The sequence below is a fragment of the Papaver somniferum genome, chromosome 6 (assembly GCF_003573695.1).
Source record: "Papaver somniferum cultivar HN1 chromosome 6, ASM357369v1, whole genome shotgun sequence".
NCBI lineage: Eukaryota > Viridiplantae > Streptophyta > Magnoliopsida > Ranunculales > Papaveraceae > Papaver > Papaver somniferum.
The window spans coordinates 117,353,709-117,365,704 of NC_039363.1; the positions used below are offsets into that span (position 1 = coordinate 117,353,709).

The following is an 11,996-nucleotide window of genomic DNA, read 5'->3' on the forward strand; positions in this document are numbered from 1 at the left end:
TTCTTTTGTAAAAGACAGTTCCTTCTGACCTTACTCTAGCAAGTAAGCAATTAAACTACCTTTTTTCAACGCTTAATTTACTGACATGACAACTTGAGATGAAATAACAACACTTGAGATAGAGTAACAACTACACCTACATACACAACTGGTAAATTAGGCGAACAAATGCGCTGCTCGAGATATCCTTTGACTATTTTTCTAACTCACTTCGACCAGTCGAAATTGAATCAAGAATCAAGTTTACTATATAACATATGAGTGAATAAAAGTCTTCTGGTTTGAGCTCTTTTTATATCTTATCAACAACGATTAAAAATCTCAACAATCGGTAGGATCCATCTATTTCATCATCTTCTCTTATGGCTTCTTCCATACTTTACTTGTCAATTCAGTATGAAGCTCTTGGCTACTCACGTGTGAAGCTAAGCTATTAGGCATATTCCTCTTCACGTTTGGGAGATCTTTTTATCCCGATGCTCTTACCAAGGGTTAAAAAAGAGCATATACAATTCTTATCTCTTCCCCTGCTCTAATAAAGAAAGACTAAGGATAGGTAAACAGTGATTCGTGTCAAGCATATCTTTAAGTCCTCGAATTCTTAGTTAAAACGTCTATCTCATCAGTTAGGGAATACTTGTACCATGAGTTGTAGTACAAATGACTAATAACACCATAGTAGAAGTGGAATCATTAATTAGGGTTAGATCTTTCTTCTTCGTATCCTCCTTTGAGTTGTTGTAGAAATGTTTCCGTTGGAGTCAGCAAACGACGATGGTATTGTTAATCGCTTCGCTAAAAAGGTATACCTAAGAAACAAACAAGAGAAGAGAAATCTCAAAACATGTGATCTAGCCACTTCATTTCTTTTGGTTCTTCGGGCATCTATACATCTATATTCTCATTCTGTCTGGTTTCGGAATCGTCAGCCATATTGTTTCTGCTTTTTGTGGAAAATCGGTCTTTGGATGCAAATCCGTTGGATGCCGGATTAGATGGGGATGATAATTTGAAATCCGTAATTAATTGGATTGGATACGGATGAAGTGAAAACCAATCCATTCCGGCCCATGCTCACCCTAGCAAGAGTTGCCATTAGCAAACTGTGATTGAAATTTGAGAATGTTTGCCAAACTTGCGGCCCACTGTGATGCACCAATGGACCTTTTGAACAGGCCGCGTTTGCCTAATCCACTTACTTTACACTTCCCTTCTGGTCTTCTACACTCGGGGTCAGGTTCTTATGCGCTGCGCTAACCGGTTTATCGTGGTCCAATTAAGAAGCTGAAGAAAGAAAGAAAATATCATTCACTGAGGTTCCGTTTTTTCTTTGAAAAATTTAATTTTCCAGTCTGGTTTTTCGTTCCTTTGGACATATTTTTTTTCTTTCTTTTCTTCCCTAGTCTTGCCCCAAAAACAACGAAGAAGAAGAAGAAGAAGAAGAAGAAGAAGAAGAAATGAGTGGGCACGATTCTAAGTACTTCTCCACTACAAAGAAAGGAGAAATCCCTGAACTTAAAGATGAACTTAATTCTCAGTATAAGGTATTCCTTTATATTTTATGTTTATTTGATTTTACCTTCAATTTGCACAGTTTTAATCTCAGATCTGTTTCGTTTTTACGGATCTTTACATTTCTATTCGACCAATTATGGTTTTTGATACCCAGATCTGTATTGATCTTTTGCCCTCTCGATTTCCTGTTTGTGATTTTCATAGATTAGAAAATGGGAGATCTAATTCTGTGTATTATCACTTTCAGCTGAAATGGGTGTAAGATTTTCTGTATCTGTTTGTGAAACAAATGATCTTAGCTCATCAACTTAACCTAAAAGTTTGATTAGAAATATAGGAAATGTCAAGGCAGATCAATTTGGTAGATTTGTGTTTCTGCTATTAATTTTAGGGAATTGCACATGAACTGGTCTATGAATTAACATGGTAGGAGGATATGTCATATAACTGAGGAATTTGGAGGAATGTAAGCTTAATTTGATGGGAAAAGCGTATTATCATTGTAATTTAGGTACAAGGGGACACATATTTAGTTGTTTGAACTGTAAACTAGAAATTCATGAAGAAACGCAGTAGGTAGAGCATTGAGGGGATTTTAGAAAATGTGGGATAGTTTTAGTGGGTTGAATTACAATTGGAGGTTGTGGTGATTCGTGTTTGAAATATGCATGACTTCATAAGTATAACATCACATAGATGGACTTACATTACCTGTTGATACTGTATTAAAGAATTATAAGTTGCATATAATCATGGGCTAATGTGGATAACCTCTTTTGAGATTGCATTGCTGTACTTCTGGTTGTATTGGTTGTCTCGAATTTGCTCCTCTTTCGTGTTCTTCTAATACTTCCTTTCACCTTTTAATGATCAAAATAAGAGTTACTGAGCATTGATATTCTCTGATTCTGGGAGCCTCATAGATATGTGTTCTACATTTTTTACTTGTATGAAGCCTTCTCTATTTAATGTGTCTTTCAGGATAAGAAAAAGGATGCAGTAAAGAAGGTTATTGCTGCAATGACCGTTGGGAAGGATGTTTCCTCGCTGTTCACAGATGTGGTGAACTGCATGCAAACGGAGAATTTGGAGCTGAAGAAGCTTGTTTATTTGTATCTTATTAATTATGCAAAAAGCCAGCCAGATCTTGCAATTCTTGCTGTAAATACATTCGTGAAGGTATAAATTCATTAGGCCTTTTACCTTTCCTTTGAGATTGATCTTTATGGGCAGTTGGTCGCCTGCAACTTTAATCCCTTCATTTAGACCCAATATGCTTCTGCAAGCTACTTACTCCCGAGATTTATATATGCAGACAATTTTGTTTTGACCTGTTAAAACACCCCAAAGAAACTGGTTTTGGTGTTAAATTGTGAGCCTAGCCACCTATGTACTATGTTTTGAGCAGAACATGAAACTCTAGATAGTAGCGCCACATGTCATTTACATTGGTACTATTATGTGCTTATATTGGGGAGGTTATAACACCTTTTTGATGCAACTATTGAATATTCAAGACTGTAGCTAAAGATAAAATGGTCATAATGTGTAACTTGTAAATAATACGATTTTAAGCAATTTCTGTTTATATATTCTATATGAAACATTTCTGGTTATACTTTCAGGATTCACAAGATCCAAATCCTTTGATCCGGGCATTAGCTGTACGAACAATGGGATGCATCCGTGTTGATAAAATTACAGAATATCTCTGCGATCCTCTTCAGAGATGTCTCAAGGTCGATCAATCTGAACAGTAACAGTTCTTGCTCATTTGGGCCACTTTGGAACTTCATGTAGCTTATTATAATCTTCTTTCATTTCTGTTAATTTTCCATTACCAGTTTCGAAGTTCCTCTGTTTCATCAGTATTTTGTATCTTATGGATTTGAGATCTGAAATTTGAGTTTATGATTTTTTTTTCTCTCACAGGATGATGATCCCTATGTTCGCAAGACAGCATCTATTTGTGTTGCTAAATTATATGATATTAATGCGGAGCTAGTGGAAGATAGAGGATTCTTGGATACTCTGAAGGATTTGATATCTGATAACAATCCGATGGTTGTAGCAAATGCTGTTGCAGCTCTTGCAGAAATTCAGGAGAATAGTAGTAAACCAATCTTTGAAATCACTAGTCATACACTATCCAAGCTCTTGACTGCTCTGAATGAATGTACTGAGTAAGTTCTCATGTAAAAGCTTAATTTGAACTCTATAGTTTCATCTATAGTTTTCTTTCTTCACAGCCTTGTGCATATTTATCATGTGAAATGCCACTCCATTCCTTTCTGTTTGTTACACATCTAAAAGTAGCAATCCTGGATACAACTCTTACAGTAGTATGTATCACTCAAACCTTTCAGTTTTGAAGTGCCAACATTTTAACCTTACACACAAGGCACAACTTATTACGGTACTTGCATGAATTCAAATAGGGGAAATCTAGGGGGTATATTAAATAAGAGCCGTATTTTGGTTGGTCGGACTTGATCATCCTGTACCTTTTTGAGAGGTAGCTGTATTGCAAGCTTGTCAAAGAAAAGCCACCAGAACTTGCTAACAAAGTCACCTTTCATACTGTGCAGATGGGGTCAAGTTTTCATTCTGGATGCCCTTTCCAAATACAAGGCAGCTGATGCTCGTGAAGCTGAAAACATAGTTGAACGAGTTACTCCACGACTGCAGCATGCGAACTGTGCTGTAGTGCTATCAGCTGTTAAGGTTACATAATGTTCTCCTTGTATATCTCAGTAGTACTTGTGATTTCCCATACGTCATCATTGCAATATCATTCTTTTCCACTTTACTTCACACTGTGTGTTAAATTATGTCATGAATTTGTGGCAGATGATCCTTCAACAAATGGAACTCATCACCAGTACCGATGTTGTTCGAAATCTTTGCAAGAAAATGGCCCCTCCTCTTGTAACTCTTCTTTCTGCTGAACCTGAGATACAATTTGTTGCATTGCGTAACATTAACCTTATAGTCCAAAGGCGACCCACAATCCTTGCTCACGAAATCAAGGTGATTTTGATGAGCATTAATTCCCTTATGTTCTCAAGTTTGAATACCGCTACAATGTGTGCTGATACTGTCTTTTTTAGGTTTTCTTCTGCAAATACAACGATCCAATTTATGTGAAGATGGAAAAATTAGAGATCATGATTAAGCTTGCATCCGACCGGAATATAGATCAGGTAATGCATTTTTTTATTCTAACTGTAATTTCTAATTGAAAAAATCAGTTGTGCTACTATGGTTTGTGATATCCCTCGGTGTCTGTACTTTCCCCAGGTCCTGTTAGAATTCAAGGAATATGCCACCGAAGTTGACGTGGATTTTGTCAGAAAAGCTGTCCGTGCTATTGGTCGCTGTGCCATCAAGTTAGAAAGAGCAGCTGAACGGTGTATAAGTGTTTTGCTTGAGCTTATAAAGATTAAAGTAAACTATGTCGTCCAGGAGGCTATTATTGTCATCAAGGATATCTTTAGGCGATATCCTAACACGTAGGTTACGGTAACACTCAAAGTTTATGTAACTAATGGTTCACATTCTAAATGCTAACTGTAGTCATATTTCCCTGTAGTTACGAATCCATCATTGCAACACTTTGTGAGAGCTTAGACACCTTAGACGAGCCGGAAGCAAAGGTAATCACATTCCTTAGATAACTTACAACGTCCTGGGTTGAGGTCTCTTTATCTAAAATTAATTCTTATATATATGTTTGTAATTTTCTTTCCGCAGGCATCCATGATTTGGATAATTGGTGAATATGCAGAACGAATTGACAATGCTGATGAGCTCCTTGAAAGCTTCTTGGAGAGTTTCCCGGAAGAGCCAGCTTTGGTTCAGTTGCAATTGCTTACAGCCACTGTTAAGTTGTTTCTGAAGAAGCCAACAGAAGGCCCACAACAAATGATTCAGGTCTGTTGCTTGGATTCTTGGTCCAGTGTTAAAATGTGTACCCTTGTTATTGATTCTCCCGCATTTTATTACTATTTAAAATTTTCCTTTTATTACCATTGCAGGTAGTCCTGAATAATGCTACTGTGGAGACGGACAATCCAGATCTGCGTGATCGGGCCTACATTTATTGGCGTCTTCTTTCAACAGATCCTGAGGTAGGTTCAATGTGTATATACATTTGTTAGCTGGATGAGTTTTAAATCTATGACAACACTTTTAGATGGATCCTTTAAAACAAGTCTTTTTTGAAAGCCGTTCTTCATAATTGAACTCTAATCCACGATCTAATAGATCATATATGGCTCGTTTTAACTATTTATTCGTTCAATAAAACCTACTTATATTGCAGGCAGCGAAAGATGTGGTCTTAGCTGAGAAACCTGTGATAAGCGATGATTCTAACCAACTTGATTCTTCACTTCTTGATGAACTTCTTGCAAACATTGCAACTCTTTCGTCTGTCTATCATAAGCCCCCAGAAGCCTTTGTAACCCGTGTTAAAGCTACTGCTCAAAGACCAGATGATGATGAGTATCCTGATGGTGCAGAGACAGGGTTTTCTGAATCATCTGTCAACGAAGGCATTGCCTCACCTTCCGCTAGTTCAAGTAGTGGTTCATATGCTGCTACAAGGCAAGCAGCACCAGCCCCGGCACCAGCACCTGCCCCGGTGCCTGATTTACTTGGTGACCTGATGGGTCTGGATAATGCTCTTGTCCCTGCTGACCAGCCGACATCACCTCGTGGGTGAGTAAATTTTGGATTTGCTATTGAATTGGCCGTTTATAAATTCAGCATGAGTATTAATAATATTAAAACTATGTCTACGCAGGCCGCCATTACCTGTTGTGCTTCCAGCAGCAACTGGTCAAGGCTTACAAATCAGTGCCCAAGTTACAAGGCAAGATGGACAAGTATTTTACAACATGTCTTTTGAGAACAATACACAAGTTCCTCTAGATGGATTCATGATTCAATTCAACAAAAACACATTTGGTCTTGCAGCTGCCGGTCAATTACAGGTTCTTACTTCTATCTTCTATTTGATTTATTTTTTGTTTTTCTACGATTCATGTAGAAAGCTGATCTTGAGCTTGAATATGTTCTATAACTAGGTTCCCCAACTACAACCTGGCACAACCGCGTCGGTCCTTCTGCCTATGGTTTTACTCCAGAATCTCTCCCCTGGCCCCCCTACCTCGCTGTTGCAGGTTGCAGTGAAAAACAATCAGCAGCCTGTATGGTACTTCAATGACAAAGTTTCCTTGTTAATGTTGTTCTCAGAAGATGGTAGAATGGAGCGTGCAAACTTTCTCGAGGTAAGTTTTCATGTTTGTTTTTTTAGTTTTTTTGTTCAAGTCTTGCCAAATTTTATTTACCTTGATGCTGTGTTGCAACGATACGGATACGGTATCGGATAAAAGATACCAATACGCTACTATGATACACCAACTTGAAAAACTAAAATACCGCGATACGGCATACTCAATATTGATCAGTAGTTTAACATAAAAATATTATATATAAGATAGAAACTTAACAAAATACATACATGTGTTTGCATGATTAAAATATAATCTGTATGATTAACCTCACTGAAGAGAAAAAAAGTCTGGATAAGAAGGAAGAAAGTCTAGAGCAAGATCTGTGGACAGATTCGGAACTAATATTTTGTCACTATAGTTAAAACTTCTCATAGAATCTAGTAAAATATCTAAATTTTCTAATATTTAGTCAAATTTTTTCTAACTGAGTTGTATCTTGAAGTATTGGGAGTATTAGTACGCGTATCGGTGTAAATACGTATCAATACGGCTGATTATTATTTTTAGGTGTATCGTTGTAACACAGCCTTGATGTGAATAACTATTTCAAAATTGAGGAGGAAATGACTTCTTTACATTTAATTTTATTGTTTCTAATTCCTTTTGCAATCCTCTTCCTCCCTTTGCAGACATGGAAGTCCCTTCCTGATTCGAATGAGGTTACAAAAGACCTTCCAGTCATTGTGGTGAACAGTGTGGAGGCGACTCTTGACAAATTGGCTGCGTCCAATATGTTTTTCATTGCAAAGAGAAGGCATGCAAACCAGGAAGTGTTGTATCTGTCTGCCAAGATTCCACGAGGGATCCCGTTGCTCATTGAACTTACAGCTGTCATTGGGATCCCTGGCGTTAAATGTGCAATTAAGACACCAAGCCCTGAAATGGCCCCTCTCTTCTTTGAAGCTTTGGAAATTCTTCTCAAGGGTTGATTCTTGTAGTCTGTACTTTTGTAAGTTTGTAAAATACATGATGGGGATTCTCAAGATTTTGGTTCTTTCAGGTCTCTTTCATAGTTTTCTGTATGCATCTCCTCATTCGCTTTTTGGTGTTGGGATTAACAGAGTTTCTGCAATGTTCTGTGTGCCAATTCTTGCTATGATAGGTTTCGTGATGTTGCTTATAAAATTTTACTTTGCAAAGCCTAGTTGAAACTACTGTTCTATTTTTGTCACTGACGTTCTCTTTTTGGTGTAGTGAGCAATTTCAGAAATGTTCCATTTTCAAATATCTTGGCCATCTGCCTATTCTCAGAAATGTAATCATTTCTTGAGACTGACATACTAACTGTATAATGCTATCCTATCTGTAGGTAACAGTGAACCATAATAAGTAAGCTGAATGTAACGGAGCAGGATGCCCACCTAATTTTCCATTTCTATCTTTAGGATTTGTCTGTTCTACATAACTACGACCCTCTTAGAATTATTTGACGATCGCCATCAACGTCTAAAATATCATTGAATTATTCTGTATCTGCTCATAGTTATCAATGACGTTACAATTCTACTCGAGTGGGAGTGGCATCAGAATTTGATGGTATTGCTGGAACTTTCAGGTACACAGTAGAGACTATGTGATTAACTGGTTGGGAATAGAGACTGGCAACCCGAACCCTGTTGTATTTGGTAACCCTTGCAACAGGCTGTATCAGCGTTGAGAAATAGGCGGTAGTCTTAAGACCCCATTGAGCCTGCCCCATTACGTAAAGTTTCAAGCAGAAATGAAGACGAGTAATGATGACATTAAGTTGTGGCGTGGGATCCTTTCAAGATAATACCAGAAACAACTCTTCGTTTTTTTGGTCGGTCCATAAATCTTTTTTTTGATAAAGATGTGATGATTTTTCTTGAAGACGATAGCAAAAACAACTCTTTTCTATCCAACCGAACCCAATACGCTTAACAAGTACCAAATCATCACTTTCACTTTAGTACCTGTTTATAACCCAAAGAAAGCCCCACTGTCGTCGACTGATGTCTATGGAGGAGTAGTTTAAAGGGAGAACAAATCTTTGAAACTTGCATTATCTATTTCCAAAAGAAACAAATAAAATGACGAAGCTCCTTCAGAAATAATTCTGAAAAATCCATAGAATAATAAATAAGATAAGGTGGAGTTGTTTGGATTTAAAGAAAACACTATCTGTTCGAGTGAAGTGGATGGAACCGGTGTGCCAAGGCACGATACTTGCATGATTTATAAAAGGGAAACTGAGTTTTATCAAGTGCTGATACTGTTTCATATAGGACAAAAAGATCCCACCGATCCCGTTGGATCTATGAAATTGTATCGACACTTAATAAGAGGTATCCCTTTATAAATCGTGAACACTTGTTGGGACATGAAATAGATTGGAAGCACGAAGTAGACAGGAAAGGATGGACCCATTTCCACAGTGGCCAATTTAGGCTAAAATAATAAATCTGAGCAAGCATTTCCAATCAAAATATCTTTACAAAGGCTATATTCGTTTTTGCATTGCATTAATTAATATATATAAACAAAGAACGGTAGCTGAGATGGGTATATTTCAAACAAAGCGTGCATTAACACGAACTCTTTTTACTGATACTATTATTAACTCTAAATCTGAATTTGTAATCTTGATTACCAAAATAATAATCAAACCAAGAGCTTATTTATGGTCTTCACATAAAATATCGAATGAATCTCTTCATATACATATTTATGAACCTAGTAACACTCTAATCAAATCACACTAAACAAATAAATTGAAAAATTAATCACCTAATAAGTTTTACCATTACCATTGCCATTTTCATGAGTTTCTCCGAATCCTCCATTAGTAGTACTGTTTTTGAAAGACATTTTCTGTTTCTGCAACTCAGTTGGTACTTTAACATCTGTTGCTAATCCCATGCATTCAAGTGACTTCACAACATACCATGGGAAATCAAGCTGCCACCATTCGAGACCTAATCGAGCTGAGTTTTGGAAAGCATGGTGATTGTTATGCCAGTTTTCTCCATAACCTATCAACCCCAATACCCAATTGTTCTTTGATAAATCTTTTGTATTCCATGGCCTACTTCCCCATGTATGACATACTGAATTCACCATGAACGTACTGTGGTGCCCCAGTGTAATCCTCACTCCCTGATCACATCAATAATCAAAATCTACTAAAAACTTTGCAAAAAAAAAGAAAGAAAAAAATCACATAAATGAAAACTAATCAGCAAGAAAGATTGAGACTTACCATGCCCCATAAAACATAAGGCCAACCTCCGACCATGTACATGATAACCCCTAACCCAATCAGATGAAGAAGATAGGTTTTCTGAATAAACCTATAGAATGGTTGCTTATATAAATCCATTACGTTACTGGTTGGATCTCCACACTACACCAAAAACATTAAAAATAAATAAAAAGTTAAATCAATTGCATCTAATACGAAACGAAACTCAAAAGAGATAGAAATCGAACCTTTTCGCAGACATAGCTGTAGTAGAAAACCCAATTGATATGACTAAACCAAAATCCTTCATTTGGAGTATGTGGGTCTCGATCAGAATCTGTATACTGATGGTGGTATCGATGAACACTTGCCCAAAACATTGGATCACCCTGATCATCAGCAACAACAAACAAACAATCAGAAAAAAAAAACACAAACAAATCAATAAAACCCAAACAAGAATTTACGATAAGGGTATTAATAATCTGACCTGAGCAGCATGGAGTCCACAGTAAGCAAAGAAATACTCGAGCCATTGAGGAAGTTTAAAACTTCTATGAGTAAGATTTCTATGATAAGAAAGACTAATACCAAGATGTAGAGTAATAACATATAAAACCACTGAGACCCAGAATGCATCCCAAGTGAAATAAAATGGTGCAAAACAAACTGCTGTATGTTCCAATATTTTCAGCCCAACTGTTAATGCATCTCTGAACTCCCATTGTCTCTTCAAAAACCCTAGTTCTTTATTTCTTCTTTCAGCCTGTGTAACAACATCATAATCATCCGTCTTTTTTGAATTCGTATATGTATCAGTCGTACCCATTTTATTTTTATGATGTGATTTCCCTCTTAATTTAGACTAAGAGTACTACGGAGATAGTTTGTTGAACAGAAGATACATGAGCTTGTGAAAGATGGATATAGATAGTGATAAAACAGAACAGAAATCGAGGATAAAGTCAAATTTTTCGTAAAATATATATTCCTGTCTTCTAACACAATCTAAGCCGTTGAAGAAAAATTTGATAAACATGAATCGAGATGAAATCGGGTCCTTGTGCCTTTAAAATCTACGTGTTACTGATTGCTTCCAATGGTTAAGTTGGAGGGCCCCAGCAGCCGCACACACCTTCCGTCGATCTGTGGATTCATTTGCAGCATTGTTTCTTTAAAGGGAAATATATGTGAATTATGAATGATACCTATATTTTGCACGTGGGACCAAGTGACAATTAGAGAATTCAATGATGATTTTTCTGAAATGAGATTCGACTGATAATCACCTTCGGCGTTATCTTTTCCTGTCGATGGCGCATCTTTTTGTGGTGGCTACACCACCAAAAACCAAATCGGCATCTCAAAAGCCAAAGTACTTTCAAGAGCATCCTTTTATTTATATATTTTTTTACAAAGCCAGGTGGATGGATAAAAGTGTAATTATATTATGAAAAAGAAACGGGCGATTGGTAAAGAAGCGGCAGGGCATACAAAAGACCCGCTGGTGGGCACGCAAGATCCGCTGGCGGTTGCACAAGATGCATGAGTGGTTTCAGAGGATCCGCCGATGGTAAAAAGCCAACGGCTCTTTTCCCAATGACTATATTTTCAAAACCTTATAAATTCCTCCATCATCAACCATTTTCACTCACACCACTCCACGCTCTTCTTCCTAGTTTCGCTAAACACAAAATCTTGTACATATTATTTACAATTTGTAGGATAAAATAATGGTTATGAGGGCTTCCATAAATAGTTTATGGAAAAAAAAGAGATCGAAAAAGTCGAAAAATACCAGTGCCAGCTAGAAATGTCGATTCTACTCAAAATCCCGATGCAGAGTTTGTTTCGCCGAATGTAGTTGATGCTACATAATTAATTCAAGGTCATGTGTCGCGGCATCAAGGGCGGTTTGCATAACATAAAAAGAGAAGTAGATACGAAGACTTAAATGTTGTTTATCTAGCTTTACCCCC

At 37.1% G+C, this 11,996-nt stretch overlaps 2 protein-coding genes across 2 annotated transcripts; one reads left to right on the forward strand and one right to left on the reverse strand.

Moving 5' to 3' along the window:
- Positions 1–1,295: 1,295 nt before the first annotated feature.
- Positions 1,296–7,986, forward strand: LOC113289008 (beta-adaptin-like protein C). Its single transcript, XM_026538165.1, has 15 exons — positions 1,296–1,544; positions 2,497–2,694; positions 3,141–3,254; positions 3,448–3,698; positions 4,104–4,239; positions 4,366–4,545; positions 4,626–4,718; positions 4,816–5,027; positions 5,108–5,171; positions 5,269–5,448; positions 5,553–5,645; positions 5,840–6,237; positions 6,323–6,512; positions 6,606–6,809; positions 7,445–7,986. Exons 1-15 carry the CDS (start codon positions 1,458–1,460, stop codon positions 7,742–7,744), a joined length of 2,700 nt encoding a protein of 899 aa, XP_026393950.1. The 5' UTR covers positions 1,296–1,457; the 3' UTR covers positions 7,745–7,986.
- A 1,413-nt stretch (positions 7,987–9,399) lies between these two features.
- On the reverse strand, positions 9,400–10,956 carry LOC113286089 (acyl-CoA C20 Delta5-desaturase-like). Its single transcript, XM_026534802.1, has 4 exons — positions 10,508–10,956; positions 10,266–10,406; positions 10,036–10,179; positions 9,400–9,932 (listed from the first exon to the last, which is right to left on the reverse strand). The coding sequence occupies exons 1-4, from the start codon at positions 10,844–10,846 to the stop codon at positions 9,564–9,566; spliced, it is 993 nt and encodes a 330-aa protein (XP_026390587.1). The 5' UTR covers positions 10,847–10,956; the 3' UTR covers positions 9,400–9,563.
- Positions 10,957–11,996: the final 1,040 nt, after the last annotated feature.